Source organism: Anopheles funestus, chromosome 2RL (assembly GCF_943734845.2).
Source record: "Anopheles funestus chromosome 2RL, idAnoFuneDA-416_04, whole genome shotgun sequence".
Classification (NCBI taxonomy): Eukaryota; Metazoa; Arthropoda; class Insecta; order Diptera; family Culicidae; genus Anopheles; species Anopheles funestus.
In genome coordinates, this window is record NC_064598.1 from 88,859,916 (window position 1) to 88,877,925 (window position 18,010).

The 18,010-nt window shown below is 41.0% G+C and overlaps 1 protein-coding gene and 1 long non-coding RNA gene across 10 annotated transcripts in view; both read left to right on the plus strand.

Annotated features, from left to right (window-relative positions):
• LOC125762172 (potassium voltage-gated channel protein Shaw) overlaps positions 1-18,010 on the plus strand; it is a 69,462-nt gene that overhangs the window by 37,338 nt on the left and 14,114 nt on the right. For all 9 annotated transcript variants that reach the window (XR_007418172.1, XM_049424011.1, XM_049424005.1 and 6 more), the window contains exon 3: positions 13,522-14,797. Coding sequence is in view for 8 of the 9 variants with exons in the window: in XM_049424011.1 (XP_049279968.1) it covers positions 14,586-14,797 (212 nt within the window). In the remaining variant the exon portion in view is untranslated. The remainder of the gene's footprint in view (positions 1-13,521; positions 14,798-18,010) is intronic.
• LOC125762213 (uncharacterized) overlaps positions 1-18,010 on the plus strand; it is a 226,263-nt gene that overhangs the window by 23,556 nt on the left and 184,697 nt on the right. The window lies entirely within an intron of this gene.

Below are 18,010 nucleotides of genomic sequence, written 5' to 3' on the forward strand. Positions count from 1 at the left end.
AGGACACCTTCCACGAACTTCACAATTGTCACTCGGAAAAAGAGAAGAGAATCGTGGTGCCTTGTTTCCGCTCGAACGATCCCTTGACACACACACAGGCTGCGGTAAACTCCGTACCATTCTTGTGTTCGTTCACTTGCGGATCAGTTTTGCCGTGTGTTATGCACTCGGATGGAGATGCATCCCCATCCGTAACGCTAGTGCAATGGGATGGCGTTTTTTTTTTTGCCTCTCTTCCTTCCCACAAACAATGCGTTTCAATAGGAGCATCTCGAGTGGAAACTCTTCCCACAAAACGGATCGGACGATACGCTTCAAGTGATAATAACCGTGAAAATGCTTGACGGTAAAAATGGAACACACATCGTAAAAACCCCGTGCTGTTAAAACATACACCAAATGGATGGGTTGATGTTTCTATGGAAATTTATTTTCCACCTCCCTAGCTTTCTCTCCCTCTCTCTCTCTCTCTTAATAATGGAAACTCATGTCGTGGAGAATAAAACAAAAACACACCGGGAAAGCTCGATAGATACACATCCCATACACATCTCAAGGGGCAGGAAGGATGGATGTGCCTACGAGGGAAGGGACGATGTTACAACAAAAATACAAACACTTTCGTACGATAGCTCGATCGAACGATTGGCCATTGAAATCGAAGGGCACTCGAACGATTTGCTTTCGCGCTTGGTACATTCTATGCCCGCGTTTGACTTTGTTTGGTGATTTCGCGCTGAAAACGGAAAAAACTACAAATGACATGTACTAGCACAGTACGAGAGGTACACTTTGCTAGTGATTTCGATTAGTAAGGCATACAGCAACAACAACAACAAAACCGAACCTTAATGTCAAGCCACTTTTCCTCTTACACGCGAAAGCGTAAACATGCTGATGCTCGAGTTGAAGCAAGAACACTTGTCGTCCGGCAAGGACCCTACTACACGGTCAAACACCACGTGGGATCTACAGTTTGACATCCAAAGTATGTTGAAGACACAAAGTGGTGACACAATTTGCTTGTATGTGTGTGGTGAAGAAAATTGTTCGATCCGCATTTTTCTCACCCCTTTTTTTGTTAGTGATTCGGCCCCGGGAGGATATGCAAGTAAGAAAGTTGTAGTTCATAGCACATTGTTCCTTTTCCGCTGGTGCAATGTGACACATTTGCACACCATCTGTGCTCCAGCAGAACAATTCGATGGCATTTTTATGCGTCCGAAGAGGGCAAAAAGGGTGGGACAAAACCGTGGTTCACGTTTTGTCACGTACCGTTCACACGACGCCAATGCTGGATGGATCGGGAGGAAAACTCGCACAACTGCTGTCATATTGGCATCGTCTCATGCCGTCATTTTTTTTGTTGCAGTTTGTACATGTGTCCGCAAATGTTTGCATTTGGCTTGTTTCTGGGAAATATTCACACGAACGAGCCGTGCCTGTTGTTCTATCGTTTCTGGCACGGGGTGGGAAAACTTTTTGTTTGAAGTGCTTTGTGTGTTTTTTTATGCTCGCAAAGTAATGGTTATGTTTTAAAATGAACGTGAACTAGAAGTGATATTGTTACAAATTTAAGTGTAAAAGAAGTATGTGCTATTACTAAAGCATTATTACGTCCCTTTTTTATTACGTTTTGAGACTTGTAACTTCCTTTTTGTGCAGAATCATTGGACACTATTGAACTTCTTAAAGTAGGGAGATTGATCGAGTTATCTGTTGTATTATCCTGACCCACTTCAAGCTTTCTTTAAGATAATGATGAAGATGATCAGCGATACAAATTACTCCATGGATTCAGAACCTAATATAAAAAATCGACGTTTAGTTACAAAATTTAATTTAAGAGATTTGATTAATAAATCAACAAAGACTGCAAAGGCATACAAAACAAAACAAAACCCTATCGTAAATGTAAAGGTGTCACCTTTAAAATGCCTTAATCTACTCTAACTGTGGTGCGGATCGTCATCATCAAAGTGTCTCAACTAATAAACCCCTTTTTGCCACAAGTGTTGTTTCGTATTATGGCACCCCAATTTTGGGCACCACCTGAAAACAGGATGCCAAATAATTGATTTACGATCATCCCTTTTAAGAGCGCTACCACCGTCTTTTAATCCGCACCTTCAAGCGGGTGTGAAGAGTGGTGCGCGTAGTGTGTGTGCGTGTGGCTAGAGAAAAACGAAAATCCCGAAGTTAATTTGGCTCTTAGCCGTTCAGCACAACCGGACTGAGGTAGAAAAAAACAAATCCCTTATCCCTCCGTTTACCCGGAAGGCAGCCCCACACGGTACGAATCGATTCACAATACACGAACGAACTGCGGCTACTATGTTGAGTTTTGTTCGTTAACCCCATTCCAAAAGTGAGCTTTGGAAAAGAAAGCATAAACCAAAGGTCGATAATTCAATCACTTCAACAGCGTCTGAACCCTCAAAACACCACCAAACGAATGAAAGGTGACTGTTAGTTGGAAGCGAATGGGATAGTCCAATCAAAAAACAGCGAGAGAGAGAGAGAGAGAGAGAGAGAGAGAGAGAACGAGAAAGGACTCAAGATTCTATTAAAGCCTTAATCCTGTTGCAGTCCAGACTTTTTTTCCAAAATTTTGATCCAAATCATTGGAACGCTGGTCAGTGGATGATTAGAAGGAGCGGATTGCCAGCAAGTTCAAACACACACACACACAAGTTGAAAAAGATCGAAAGAAGCCACACGCGTTGTGCTTCAACCGAGGGTACGGATTCAAAACGAAGTTCAAACGGAAAGCAAAATGCTCCAGCACACTGGATCGAAAGCTTTCTGTTTTTTGATTTTGCGTTTTTCGTCCCCTCTTAGCCAGGTTGCACCCTACCTGACGGAGGGATGCTGAAAATGGATACCTTTGAACTGTGCTGCGAATGGTTCAATGTTTACCGGAGAGTTTTTGGGTGCAGTCGGAACTTAAGCAACCGAAATTGGTTTTGTGCTTTTTCCGTACAACTACCGATCCGAGTTTTGGTCATTTCACCATTCAATTCGGGGTTCAGCGTTCGATTTTTTTTTGTATCTTGCCCCTGTTGTCCTTTCCTATAAGCTGCTCAATTTCTCTTTAGCTAAAAGGTTGAAAGCAAAAACCAAATCCACCGTCTACCTGCAGAAGCTTTTTTTTTGTCGGGGTGGGCTTTTGCTTGATTATGGTATTTGAATGAGGCAGATTGCAGATTGGGTTGTATTTAATTCACATTACTATCATTTGGACGGATTTTCCATATCTTACGGTTTCTCTTTAGTAGAATAGAAATTATGCTTTTTTCGGAAATACCTTTTTTATTTAAGATGAAACATATTTCTAGTGCTTGCTATTCCGATTTTCATTCAGTCATTAAAAAGCTTCTTTATGTAAATAAAATTTATTCAACAATATGCGTTCTACATTTCCTACCGTCCGTCGATTTATTGGAAGGATTGTTAAATTTATTCGATTCGTTACGAAACGCAACCACAGCCAACCTTTAGCGGAAGGAATCAAGAAATATTGAGCCTTCCGGTGAAGGTCACCAGAGCCAACCTTTCCTCTCTTTTCTGATACGGAAAATAATAGGAAAATGTGCCACCGGGTACAATTGACCCCCTTTTTTTTATTCCCCCTCCCGCACGGTCCTCATTGTCATCCTACCAAAAAGCCTCAAGAAATGCACGAGAACGAGGGTAAGCAGGATTTAAGCAGGGTCGCAAATGTTTGCGAAACCTTTTCCAAACCTTTCCATGCTTTTATCGTTTAGCTTTTTCTTTTCCTGCCACCTTTTGTGTTCGCTTTTGTTTTACACTTTTCCGTTTTTTTTTGGGTTTTGGGCCGTAAAAAAGATGCTCGGAAAATTGCGCCTTCTGTGTTTTATTCATTTTCCTTTCAACTCACTTACAAAGAAAAACTGAAAGCGTTTTTTTGCCGGTTGAGGTTTTTTTACTCTTTTCCCGCTTTTCAAACTCAAATCTCAAACTTAGTAGAAACGGATCGAACACACGCAACGCGCGGGACGATACTGATGTGAAAAATGAATACAAATTTACGGTAGGGAAAAGCGGATTTATCTTTGGTTGCTTACGAGAAGGAAAAAAGGAGTTGGAAGGAAATTGTCCACAGAATACATTAAATAGCGGACTGGAAGAGATGTACAAAAATGGTGGTGAAAGATTTAAGGTGAGGTTAATTTCGGTTCGGTTGGTTATCCACGGTGTTCGTTTTCGGTCTGCCGGTGTGTAAGTGGCTTTGTTTTTGGCTTCATTACGTTCACGTTTAATGTTAGGAATATTTTTAACAAACTGTATACAGAAAACACAGAATGTATCTGGAGATGATAGAATAAAGCTTGTAGCAGGGCATTGACTTATCGTGAAATGAGAAGGATGATAATGAGAAAATTAAGAGGTGGTAAAAACGGTGTGCTATTAAATTGATTTTTTTTGACTTGCATTACATTTTTCATTCCGGAGTGTCGATTATTTTTCTTGAAAAAGATATTTTGTTTCACAATTTGCATACATTTACGCTGATAATTTTGAATGTGAAATGTACTGCATTTTTTATTTTAATCATATTTATAAAGAATAATATAACAAAAACGCAAGATAATAGTTTATGTATTCTTTCTACAAAAATATCTAAAAACAATAATATCGCTTTTGCCTACATCTAGGCGTGAACGATCTTACCATACGTATCGTAGGCAAAAAAAAATCTGTCGTTATTAAATACTTTCAGTGCGGTCAAGGTGACACTTTACACAATGATGAATATTAACCAAGAATTAAAGCCTAACCACAGTGATGGTTCCTAGGTGAAGCAAACCCTCTGAATGCTACCGCAAAGAAGAAAATATTTCTTCTTCCTTTCCTTCCAAGTCGGACATCACAGTCATTCCGAATTAAAGGTCCTTGATTGAAGGTACGTTTCATAGCAACAAGAGCAAAAAACAAGGACCGACTCCTTCAGAAGTTGTGTGTCAAGCTGCAACTAACCACATCATCCGCTTAATGATCAAGTGAGGCACTCGGGAAGTGTAAAAAGGTGTTTAAAGTCTTCTCACTTCGTTTGCTCGATTTTGATGTAAAGCTGTTTGGGATAGTTCGATAATGTTCGCAACACGATACGAAACCGCAAAACATCGTTTCTGACAAACACCTTAACAGTGAAATCATTTCTGCGTGCAAAGTTTTCATCAGGTTTGCTCGATTGGTTTCGGGATCGGTTTATTGAAGCAGGTCGATAATTGATCATATTTTATGTTTTTCCTCAACTCAATTGTTTTATTTTTAGCATTTAAATAAATTTTGTTTATGAAGTATTTATTTTAATAAAATATTAAGAAATAAAAACTGAGGTAGTATATCTACATTGTTTTATCAACAAAGTTTATCCACTTTAAATACTTTTAATCAAATAAAACACATTGTTTCAACTGATGGTGATCCTTTTCTCTCACTCTAATGAGTTCCGCGCGTCTGTACGAACTGTATGGGAAGTTTCATTGGAGTGGAATTAAATTCTCTGTTCCTGTCCTGCGGTTCTGTTGGAAACTCAACATTACACGGACCACTGCCAACCATCCTGACAGCTGTATCAGTAAGTTCAGTGCTGGCTGCGCATACCAGTGGCTACGAAAACAATTATTCACCGTTACAAAACCTGTCCGGAAAGTATCTGAGTGTGACCGCTGTGTAGCTTTCACGCCGTGTTGAACAGAGCGTTAATTGAACAGGAAAGGCAAGTGACGGTGGAATGCGTTAAAGCGTACAACCTAACCTAACACCAGACCCGGAATGGTAGTGGAACGGTTGGCTGGGTTATAGCATTCCATACAGATGATTCAGAGACACGCCAGTCTATTTCAACTCCGTTTGTCATGCTGTCCTTCAAACAAAAACCGGGATAGATACTCCAAAACCGGGAACCGGTTGGGAAGAGATAGTGAAAAACAGTCAACAACAAAAAAAACCTACCTGATTTCAAGCCGCATTAGGATTTATAAGGGTGGGCAAAAAAAAAAGCATTCCCACCCATCTAGCTCGATCGAGGTAGAAAAGGATAAAGGTGGGTCCAGTGATTTCCACGCCACCGGCAACCGGAACTGTCACGCCTCGCCAGGATGTGGCAGATCGTGTCCCGTGATTGGTTTGCTTCAATGTCTGGGTGTCATATATTATTTGCTGTTTGCTTCAGCTCACACGGCAGGCCTTTGCAGGACTAAGTAACCTGACGAGCGGGATGTTTATTTTATGGCATGTTACTTGTCCCACTTTTTTGTGACCTCTTTTCCTTGGGTGCTTATATCAATGTACACACACACACGTACATGTCAACACACTCACTGCACCACTGTGTTGTGTAAGACGCTGGGGAATGCTGACGGGAATGAACCGGAAGTGATGGATTGGGATAAATAGATGTCCACCTGTTTCTCGGGTGCTTTGACTCGTTTAAAGATACACGCAGTGTGGAAAGTTATCACAAGAGTGCAGTTCTATTGACACTAGAGTCACCTCCATAGAGGAAGTAAATCGTAACTGCAACTAAAAAGATAAATTCAGTGCAGTGAACTTTAAGAATTTTGCCGTGTAAATTCTAATCAGTCCATAAAGCGGCCTGATCCTCGATGCAGCCTCAACGCATTAATGCACTAAATAACACCTTTAACTGGCGCACTAGTCGACTCATTTGCTGCTGCACTTGATTCAGTACTTGACGCACTTACGCGCTGGCTTAGTATGATATGATGGTTGGGTGCGGATTTGATGGGAATTGATACTATGCCGGTGTAGAAGACAGACGCTTACCCACAGGACCATTAGCCAGCTCCCAGAGCACGATGTTAGTTCTGCAATAGAAACTCCAAGAAGTTAATGTGATCTTTAAACATTTTGGAATAAAACATAAATTTTACTTTCCGTACTCTTACACTAACGCTGCTGCCACGTGTGTGGAAAACATTCCAATATTCACATATTTTCCAAGAAACAGCCTGCAGAGGCTTCCTTTCGCGTGTTGGAAAAGTGATATTTCCCCTTCTAGAGTTTCCTCGTAAACACCTTAGAGGTTTATTTCCATAGGTTTTCCCGGATTTTCAGCCTTTTCCTAAGATCAAATAACTCCACTGAGGAATAGGAATCCTGCATGTTTAACTCGATGGGTGCGCTATGTGGTTTGTCCTCGAAGTCAAATCGAAGTGGGTGTACTATAATCGTACCCAGGGAAATAGAGAGCTGTACACACTAACGTACACCTTTACACACAAGCACACATGTTCTGCAAAAAAAAAAGATAAATAACGCACACCAACGCGCACGCTTGCTCTTGATGGTCGTTGGAAGGGAAAGCTTTTCCGGTATTTTCCTTATCTTTTCATCCCAATCCAAAGCCCGACTATGACGACGGGGGTTTCGGGACCATGATTGATTGGCTCGAAAGCTTTTCCTAAGCTGCTACGAGTTGTGCGTGTGTTGCGTAAACCATCCGCCAGTATGTGCACCGACAGACACCTGCGTAAGCGAACGGAAATCCTACGCCGTACACGAAATTCCAACGCTTATCTCTCTTATCTTTCGCTCGCTTTCGTTTTATCGCCTATCACATTAGAAAGTACGTAACCTCGCAAACAAGGGCTCAGAAAGATTGATGAAAGATTTGTGCTTAATTCGTGCTGAATATTTTAGCAGCTGTGACGAAGCAGGAGCGGCCATGAATTAGCTTCCTTTCTCGGAGCTAGTTTTTGTTTTGCAGTCGCTGAAACGGGGAAATTTTTTTTTGCAAACGTGCATTTTATTGCAATCTACAACCGATAGCAAAATCACATTAAAATTTCCATATGCTTATTTCTTTCCTTTGCTACTCTGCTGCCCCATCAATGGACTGAAATTGTAGCCGTTTTTGTTTTTGTTTAATCGAACTAGTGAAAATCTCATACTGCTTACACTGTTGGGTAGATGTTTTATGGCACAGCCGGAGTCACACTGTCTTGACTTTTCGTCGTTGGATGTTCGCATAAATCACTACCACTTGTATCCTTGTCCATCCGCTCGCCTAACAAGCTGCCGTCCGTCGTCCGTTTCAAAGTGAGCAGTTTAGCAGAACATTTAATTTTCATCACTTCACGAGCAGATGGGAAGGATGGTGGTAGGATGTAAGGCAAACAATAATGAACCGCTTGCCAGACAAGCTCGCCCAAAAACCCAAGGACACAACGGATAGAAAATGTGTTTTACATTTTTGCTTGTGTTGTGTTTATCCTTTATCCATCTTCTTACCAAATCTCGGCAAAATAGAACAATGTTTTACAGGAAGCTCCACAAATGAGGGAATAAAATGTACCAACAATAAAAAAAGTCAAAATGACGCCCCTTCTTTTCACGGTGGGTAGTTTCTTTGGACGTTGATGCGAGTGCGGTGACCAACAAAATAAGTAAAATATCGTGTCCTTCTTCAGTCACTCTTCCGTGTGCGGAAAAAACCCATCACCACCCAAGGCGCGCGGTAAATTATTGCCTCACGTTTGATGTGAAATTTTAATTCTAATGATTTATGAACCAGCCCGTCATGTTTCCAGTCTGCGGGATGTAAGGATTAGAGAACGCAGGGTACACTGTTATGTTCGTTATCCCTTCGGGAGGGTTTGGGTTGTAGGAGAGCAGAAGAAGATTAATTTGCGGCAATGATATCGTTACGTGATTCTAAGATATGCTCAAGATGAAGATGGAAAATTTGAAGAAATGGTTTCATTTTTATCTGTACTTGCTCGCTACCGGTTGATATTTTATATAATATTAGGATAAAAATGTTGATTTTAGTTTGTTTAAACATTTTTCGTGTGAAAACAAACTTTGTAGAAAATACTTGTTCTGCTGATTGCATACATTTTGCGGAACGAAAATTTTTAAAAACAAATCTAGAATTAAAACTCTTTTTTTCTAATATTTGTTTTTAAATTCAATTAACATATAAATGTAATTGACATAATTTCTGTTTTAATATTTAACATTCATTCGCAAGAAATGATTTTTTATTTATACAAAAAACAAAAATGGCCACAAATTTTGTAATTGAAAAAATCCTTTCTTTAACAAAGATATCCCTCAGATAATCATTTTCTCGATTTTCTATTCGCAAAACCTAAACACACAAACAAAATTCTATCGAGCATTATGAAACAAGAGACATACTTCTACTGTCCACTCTTCGCTACACTCCCATCAAGCGTTTTCTAGCAAATGCCAAATTCAAAAGTATTTGCCATTTTCCTGCCAATCAAAAGAAGGAAAAAAATGCAGAATGTACATTAGACGAGAGAGGTGGTTATATTCCTCGCCCTCTTCTGGATCAACCGCCTAGGACATCTGTACCGTACGGGAGCGCCATTTTGTGTTTTGCAGTGCTCAGCAATAATCGGATATCGTTTTTCTTCTGGTAAATATTTGACTACAAGCAACGCTACGCAACCTAAACCGGGAAAGTGTACGAAAAGAACAACGATCGTACTGGGTACTTTTTGGGTCGTTTTGTTTTTCTCCTGGTGCTTACGAGCCTGGCAGGAATGGTGGTAAACGCGGTGAAGTAAAATAAAATCCACTTGCTTAAAGTTGAGCCTATCGTGTACATTTTGTTTTATATTCGCTTAAGGATAAAGATGCTGCGGGAGAAGCAACAAACAAACAAACAAAAAAACGCAATCGGTAAACAGTAAGCCTGACCGATCGGATGAAAAATGAAATGAAAAATAAAGCAAACACACATACCATCCGTCCAGTTCGTGATTGCTTGCAGAAAACGATGGTTACTTTTGCTCCTTCGTTTTTTCGATCTTCTTTTGCTTACAACCGTGCACGGAATATCAATGTCACGTGATGGATGATGTTGAGGGACTTTTAATTTTGCAAATCACAAGTTAGAACCCTTCCTTGCAGTTCTATGTACCGGTTTGCGGGGATGGAAAGGACCGAATGCCAACGAAGCAGCTTAAAAATATAACTAATGAAGGATACTTTACTTTCGTTCAATTTTCCGATCCCTGCAGAGCGAGTCGTTAAATAGACAGTAAATCAAACTAAATCGAACCCCGCACAGCAGATGGAGCAGTGAAAATTGTTCGCAAAGCTTTAATGCAGTTTAAAGCATTTCCACCTCATATTTCCATCACAGCGTTGATGTTGATTGAATTGCTTGAAAGCGAATCCTTTTTTCCCCCGGCTCTGGAAGAATTATTTTCCTTATTTCCGATTGGTTCTTTAAGCTACAATATACCGGAAAGCGAAAGCGAAAATGTGTGTCGTTTTATGCTTCTGTTTCTTACATTTCCATATAAACGCAGGAAGAAAAAAGGTTTGCTTGTGAGACGATCTAGAAGACTAGCGTCACACTTTGCATAAACCTGTATACGACGCGTGGCGTGTGATTGTATTGGAGCGGGTAATTTATGGATACATCCGTAAGCGTCAGGATTTATGAGGTTTTACTCGGATTGAATTTCTTTCCCATGACATGTACACGCTTGTTCTGACTAAATGTGGATACTGTGTTACAGTACAAGAAAGAAAATAATACTATTTTCACTCTTTTTTTAAGTAAAAACATTTTTACTTGAAGAAGGGATAAATTATACTTCTATTCTTACTATTATACTTTTTTTTGTTTATACTATTTCAACAGTAACGTAAAATATTTCATCACAAACAAAGGTATAAATAGAAAATCTAACAAAATATCATTAATTCAAGCGTTCATTTCGAGGCATCGTCCTGCAATAATTCATCTCAAATGGGCCAGAAGTTGCACCAAGCTGAACACGCATGACATGCAATAACGAGCTCTAATCCATTATTTACACTGACTCATTAAAAAACTAATGGAACTATTGAATGTGATGGCTGAAACAACACATATCCCCTATCGCTTGTTGTCGCCGCTTCAACACAATAGAGATGCAGTGAAATTCAATAAAATCATATATACCAAAAGCAAGCAGCCTCTAACGATGATTACCCATTGTTTTGTGTCGTGTTTCATCGAAAAGTGGTAAAGCTTCATCAACTCGTTTCCTACAACAATAATAACCGAACCCCCGGGGGGGAGGTAGAACATTTCGGAAAAACAATTCCACCCATTCCTAATTTGGTCAGTGATCGGTAGTTGGGATCAGATTTATCAAAACCGGTCAGCAATGGATATTGATACCGGTTGTTCCCGAGGCCACCGCACAAACAAACAACGCTTTGAAAACATCGTCAGAAGATGAAAATTAACTTCCGTCTACCTTTTGGGTTCGATGCGGAAAACCAATCACACACCAGTATCACCAGACCCCTGTTCTGCCTCATTGTGAGTGTTCTGCGTTGGAAAACAACACCACTACACAGGCTCGCATGCAAATGGAGCCGAGTCTCGGGTTATGAGCTCGGTGTCCCGAGAGACATCTGACTATCATCATGACTCTACTGTCCGAGGATGATCGGTGTGCGGTAATGGCAGCACAAAACATGCGCATAATGAAATGATAATAGAAAATTATGCAAAACAACAACAGCGGCACGGACGTTTTGGAACGATACCGATGTGGAGGGTGGAAAAAACCTCTCACACACACACACACACCAACAAGGTGGCAAAAGTCAATGAACGTTGGTGATGATATGCTGGATGGTGTTATCTTTCGTGACTGTGGAAGCTCATCCACCCACTGTTTCGCTTCGCAAAAAAAAGGAAACTCCCTCGGTAACGAAAGATAAGGGTGTTTTTTTATGAAGTTCTGCTTCCACTGTCATGGCAGTGTGTGCGTGTGGGAAGTTTCATTTCGAGTCGTCCCGTGGGGTTGTTCTAATGTCCTAACACGCCCCGAGTACGCTCAGCAGCTGACACAATATAGCTGGCGCGGTTTCGAGCCGAAGCGAAGCTCACGTTCATCATAGTCAACCGTGTGTAAGCCACGTATTCGCTTATGCGGCAGGATCAAAGGATTCACACCGAAGCACGAGCTATAAAGAGTCCGTCCCAAGAGTCCTTTCGAAGAATAAACGAACAGAAATAACTGCACTTGCACTGCTGTAGGCCGACGTACCGTCGGCTTTCTACAGGGGGAGTGAAGGTGAAAAGCTTCAAGGAGTGGAAATCCTTTTTTCACTCTGAAACCGTAGAAACGCTACCAGAGCTTGATGAAAAACGATCGCTTGTCTTGGGGAATCGCTGGCAAAAAGGAAGACTTCGCAAGAAGCACTCTGAACTCAATCCATCGCGGAAAGTATGTCAGTCCTTCTGTGTTAGCGTTAGAAGTATCAGGAACAATCAGAAAAATGAATCATTTATGATACTGCGAAACGCATTCATGGTGTAAAAGCGAAACTCTGCATCGAAATGCGAACGTAACCGCAAATATGCGGTAGAAGTTTACATTTTCATTTCGCTCAATCTGTGTTCCATTTCCAAGGATGACACAAATGGACGTTTAGGTAACATGTAATTTTCCACGAATGGATGTAAAACAAATCGAATAAATGATCAATATTAGAGAGTATTTTTCGAATTGCATACTTTTAGGAGTAAGGCATTTTTCCATAATAAATTACCAAACTTCAAAGTTCAAAAACTATCAAACTTTTCAAGGACACAAAACAAATCCTGCTTCATTCGATTTATTTATAAATGTTTACCATTTAGCCCCAACACACATCAATGATTTCCTATCACCGATCACCATCTGCCTGTTGCGGAAATTTGATCAACCGTAACGTTCGGAGAAGAGCAGATGTTATCTTTCTCTTTTCATTTTTTTTTCACCCTTCCCACTACGTTAGCTTTAGTGAATATGCTTCTGACACGTGTTGACACGATAAGCATTGATTATTAATTACTTAATGAACGCCGGTCATTTGGTGCATTCAATTATTTAATCTCATTAAGTGCACGCGTCGGTAACGGGCACACTTGCAACAAACAAACCCCCGCGTGAAGCGGCTTCGTCCGGTGTAGGTTATGTTGAGTTTAATTTTCAATCACCATCTGGAAAGTGCACTTTTTGAAAGGTAATGAATCATTTTAGCCGGGCCCAAAACGGGTCGGTTTTGCCAATGATAGAGGGATTCAAACAACAACAAACTGCCGATTTGCCGTGTATTAATTGAAGCTCATGTTTTACCGTATAATTAATGAGTACCCGAGATCGGACTCTTTCTCTCTCTCTCTCTCTCTCTCTCTCTCTCTCTCTCCCTGTCCTAGAGTAAATGATACAGTGTTTGTGCTTACTTTTTTGCTGCAAATTAAATACATTTACGCAACTGATATCCTGATGTTAGGGACATTTTCATTCAACGACTACCCTGACCTACGTTTGTGACGGAATTTTCTGCTTTCCCGTCCTCACAGCTCGACCTAGTAATTCAATTCGTCGCAAACATTAATCCCACACCATTTGCAATGCATTAATCTGGCGTGCAAAATTTATCTGCTACATAATCATTTTGCCTCCGCTCATCTGTCTGTTTGTTTTTCCGTTTTTCCAGAGTACCCGCGGTTGGGTATGGCTGCGGCAACGACGTCATGCTGAGTCGTAATACATGGTATAAGCTGTGGCGACAGTATCAACACTCGTAGCTACGCACCGTGGTGGAAAAACGATGCGCTTCCACATTGCTAGCCATATGGATGAATGTAGGACGAACAGCGTTGCCGCACCAGTAGAGGTCACCAAACATCGTCCGCTAAGTCGGCGTAGTGTACGATGTGTCGTTGCTTGCCAATCACGAAGCCCGTTGGCGCTACGCTAAGCCCAGGATGAGACAGTGAAGCGTGCCGGTACGTCTACTACACCACACGCGCCTTTGCCGCTGATGATTAATTACTGGAAAAATTAAATGTCCAACGCTCGGACATCCGACGACCACTAGCTACGGACAGAGTAGAAAATCTTGGCGCGTTCATGAAGACACCACCCGAACACACCCCACCACGAATCCGGCATTAGGTGACGAAGAAGATAATCTCAGTCAGGCTAATAAGCACGACGGGTCACAGATAGAGAGGCGTAACAAACGGAACAGCAAAAACACAAAAAAGCAAACCCGTCTTGAACGTGATAACATCGTGTTGCTACACGCAAATCAAGACGGCCACAGCTGGAACAGAGGACCACCGGAATCTTTTTTGGCTACATACGGATCAAGTTTCACGGACATCTTCGTTGCACAGCCCTATGCCTACGTGACGACGCCTGGCTGACGTTCGACGGTCGGTCGCCACACCGACTTCCCGGTGCTTAATATGCTACAGATAAAAATAAAATCACGTCCACGCTACGACGGACACAACGAGCACAGGCGAGCAGCACCTTCCCAGCAGCAGCAGCAACAAGCGCCCCGTTCACTAATATTTGCATGGTGAAGTGGACTGGCCCATCACAACCACCAGCACCATTTGCCGTGGGGTTTTACCTTTCGCGGGGAAACCAAAGCTTTTGCGAACTCTTCAAAGAGTGATCGCAATCTGGATCAGCAAACAGTAGCTGGAAGCAGGTGGATAGGATAGTATAAACAAAAAAACGCGTGCGGGTACTCCAAAACCCCGGGAAATGAATCTTATGAATAACATGGACTCAGAGAACCGGGTGGTTCTGAACGTTGGTGGTATACGGCACGAAACGTACAAGGCGACGCTCAAGAAGATCCCGGCCACAAGGCTCTCGAGACTGACGGAGGCACTGGGAAACTATGATCCCGTCCTAAACGAGTACTTCTTCGATCGGCACCCGGGGGTGTTTGCGCAAGTACTCAACTACTATCGGTAGGTATATGGAATTCTTTCCTTTTTTTGTTTTTTTCTTTTCCCATTCCATAAAGTGCAATAAAAGTTCATCTTTATCTGCATACGGTGCAATTTCAATCATAATAAATATTATCATGCACATTACGCTATCGACTAAGTAGCTGAGAGTAAAGTACTGGGCGTCTCCATTATAATTGGGCTATTAGACGTAGCAAGGAGTAAAGTACTGGGCGTCTCCATTATAATTGGACTGCTGAATTTATTAACGATTGGCATATTTATCTAGATTGAAATCTTGTTTTCATGAAAACGAGATGCCATAAAGATAAGAATATACTTTAGAGAAATCATCAGAACTAAAGATGGCAATAAGTAGACGAAAAATAAACAATTCCCAAGTGAACTTTTTGTGATACTGAACACAGCACCATATCAGGAGAATTTATTTATTTTTATTTCAACCATGTGGCCAAAGTTTAAACATTTTTCTGTTTAAGATTAAAATGAATAGATCCCTAATTCATCCATACATCCTATTCATCTTACAATCTACTTAAGCTTCATAAAATTACGTCACATTTCTTATTCCCAGCCTGCATCATCATTGACCTTTCGTTAGCGAACAGGTTTCTCAATGAACTAGCATCTTTTGTATCTTAATTTGCTTTCCCTCAACCGATCGAACGAACCGGAACCTCGCTCAAATCGGATACCGTAGTACCGTAACTTTTCAATAAGATCCAATCTAAGTGGCTTTCTCAAGTCAACCATTGAATCCATTGGCTTTCCTATTCATTCATCTGCCAAAACGGAACAAACGCAACGACAGCGGCCCGGTTGCCCAGCCGGAATACAAATGAGAATACATGGCATGGAAGTATTTCATTCCGAATTCAATATTGCCCTCAAGCTGCTGCCAATTTGTAAAATACTGTTGCCGGCTTTATTGTGTGCTACGAGAGGGAAACTTTTCGGGCTGGAAATCTTTACGACCGCGTCACTTCCATCCAACAGCACTCGACAACTTCATCGCTTCGTTCGTCGCACCCTAAGTAACGCGTAATGAAGCATCGGGTAAAATGCTCGATTCAGCAATGACCGGTCCGTGCACACAAATCTTGACGTCCAGTTGGTGCCCACGGTGCATACAATGGGTAAAGTTTTACGGTGTGGTTAGCAAAATTTCCGCGATAACTGTTCATTCGCTTATCGACCGCAGGTTGTAAGTTATTGTTTTAAGCAAAGAGCATTGGTCTAATAATAGAAATTGCAAGAAAAAAGGGAACAACATTTCAAAGTATATACTTTAATTATAATTACAACCACAATTTTGCTTTAAAAGACACTTTGATATATTATAACAAGCTTTCGCTTTGAAATTGTTGTTCGTCACACACCGTCTTTTAATCAACCTGAAAAGTTCTGCTTTATCACCCAGCGCAAGGCTTTGTTTACCAAGTTTCAAGGCTCTAGTCCACTTTTGTGCCGGGTTTCACTTACAAACTATCACTCGTTCAGCAACCATTTCCCTTCCCCTTTTCCCAGCTACTTCCGTGGTTTCGTAAGCCAAAAACTTATCCACCAACGAAATCGTTCATTATGAAGCAATAGAAAATTAGGTGGTAAAACTTTTTTTTATTAAAATATGACTCAAGCGCTGCTAGCGAAATCTTATCCTTTAAGTGGTGCAAGCGAACCGGGCAGGCAAGTTTTATTTGACTCGCGAGAGCTTCTTAATGCATTTTTATTCAAACCTGCAAGAAACGGCACAACTTCCAATCCTTGGGTGGCGGTTTAAGTGCACCCAAGGAAATGAAGGCGTGTGGCGAAAGAGAAAAAACTTCTTAATCGCGTCCGACATCTGTCGGTAGTACCTTTAAAGGATCCGGGTGTAAAGTGTCTCGAAGCGCCAAGAAATGCCTTCCCGTGTCACGCGCGCTTACGATGGCGTGCTCGAACAAAAAAAAAACCTCCGGTGAGTAATTAAAGAAACCGACCAACACCAAGAATGTCGATGCGAACTTTTAATTAAACCGTTTTTCCTTCCAACTGCATAATACAGGGTTTGTATGCCCCCCACGGTGGGGTGTTAGGCATTGGGAAACACCCATTCGGGGAGGGCTTTCCATCTGTCGATTGCACAAAAACCGCGCCCGCACTTGACACTTTTCCGGCCACGGTTCGTGGGGAAAAGTTTATCGAGCACACGGCCGGGTTGGTTTCATCCAGGAAAACTTACGCTTCGGTCCATCCGAATCAATAGAGGCAGGCTAGTAGGTGGCGAGTGAACAGGAAAATGGGAATAAATTTTACACACGAACGTGATTTAATTCATCCAAACCAAACACGGGCCCAAGTTCTTGGGGCCATTCCGAACAGTCGTCACGCAAAAGCCGATGTGACTCGTTTGTGGTCACATTCCATCTCAACTATCAGGCCCTTTTTTCATGTTCTCTTCAGGTCATTTTTTCGTTCTGAATCGTTGCTTTTAAAAAAAGCTCATTGCAAATTCCTGTCGAGTGCTTTACACAAAAAAAGGAAAGCAAGTCCATTAAGCATTAAGCACAGGGACATTCTGGGTGGATGTTTCGAACGCATCTGAACGCAGTGACGTAATGTATTGACCACCGCCGATGAGCGTATCATATTTGCATTTGAATGAAAATGCAAAATTTTTTTTTGTTTTGTACTTCATAAAGTGGGTCGAACCAATAAAAGGAAAAGAAAAGTTTTCTTCACCATTGATTTGTCATTCGTGATGTTGCTGGAAAATTTTTTAAAGGCTTTCCAAATGAAAGAAAATTTTTCTTTTTTTAATTGACACAATCGCATGAGGGATGAAATTAAATCAAGCCTTATTTAAAATAGGCATTCGTTCAAATCTAACATTAAACAAAATATGAAACAAAAATAACTAATGAGTATTTTAAGCTAAAAATATTTGTTTCGATACTGAACAGCTCATTCATGTTCTCTTTCTTTTATTTGCAATTAATTTTGCCTCATTTTATCGTGTTTTTTAAAGTAATTTTAATTTATAGGAAAATTGCTACTTGATCAAAAACTGTTACCTTATTCGTAATATTTATTATCAAAGGAAGGGAGCTTAATCTTTTCTTTAAAAAAATACCGAAATAAACGCATTTTCCTAGCCGATGTTGCTAAACCCCGGTTGCATAAAAAAGCAACTTCATTTCTTTGCCCCAAAAACATACACATTCAACAAACAGC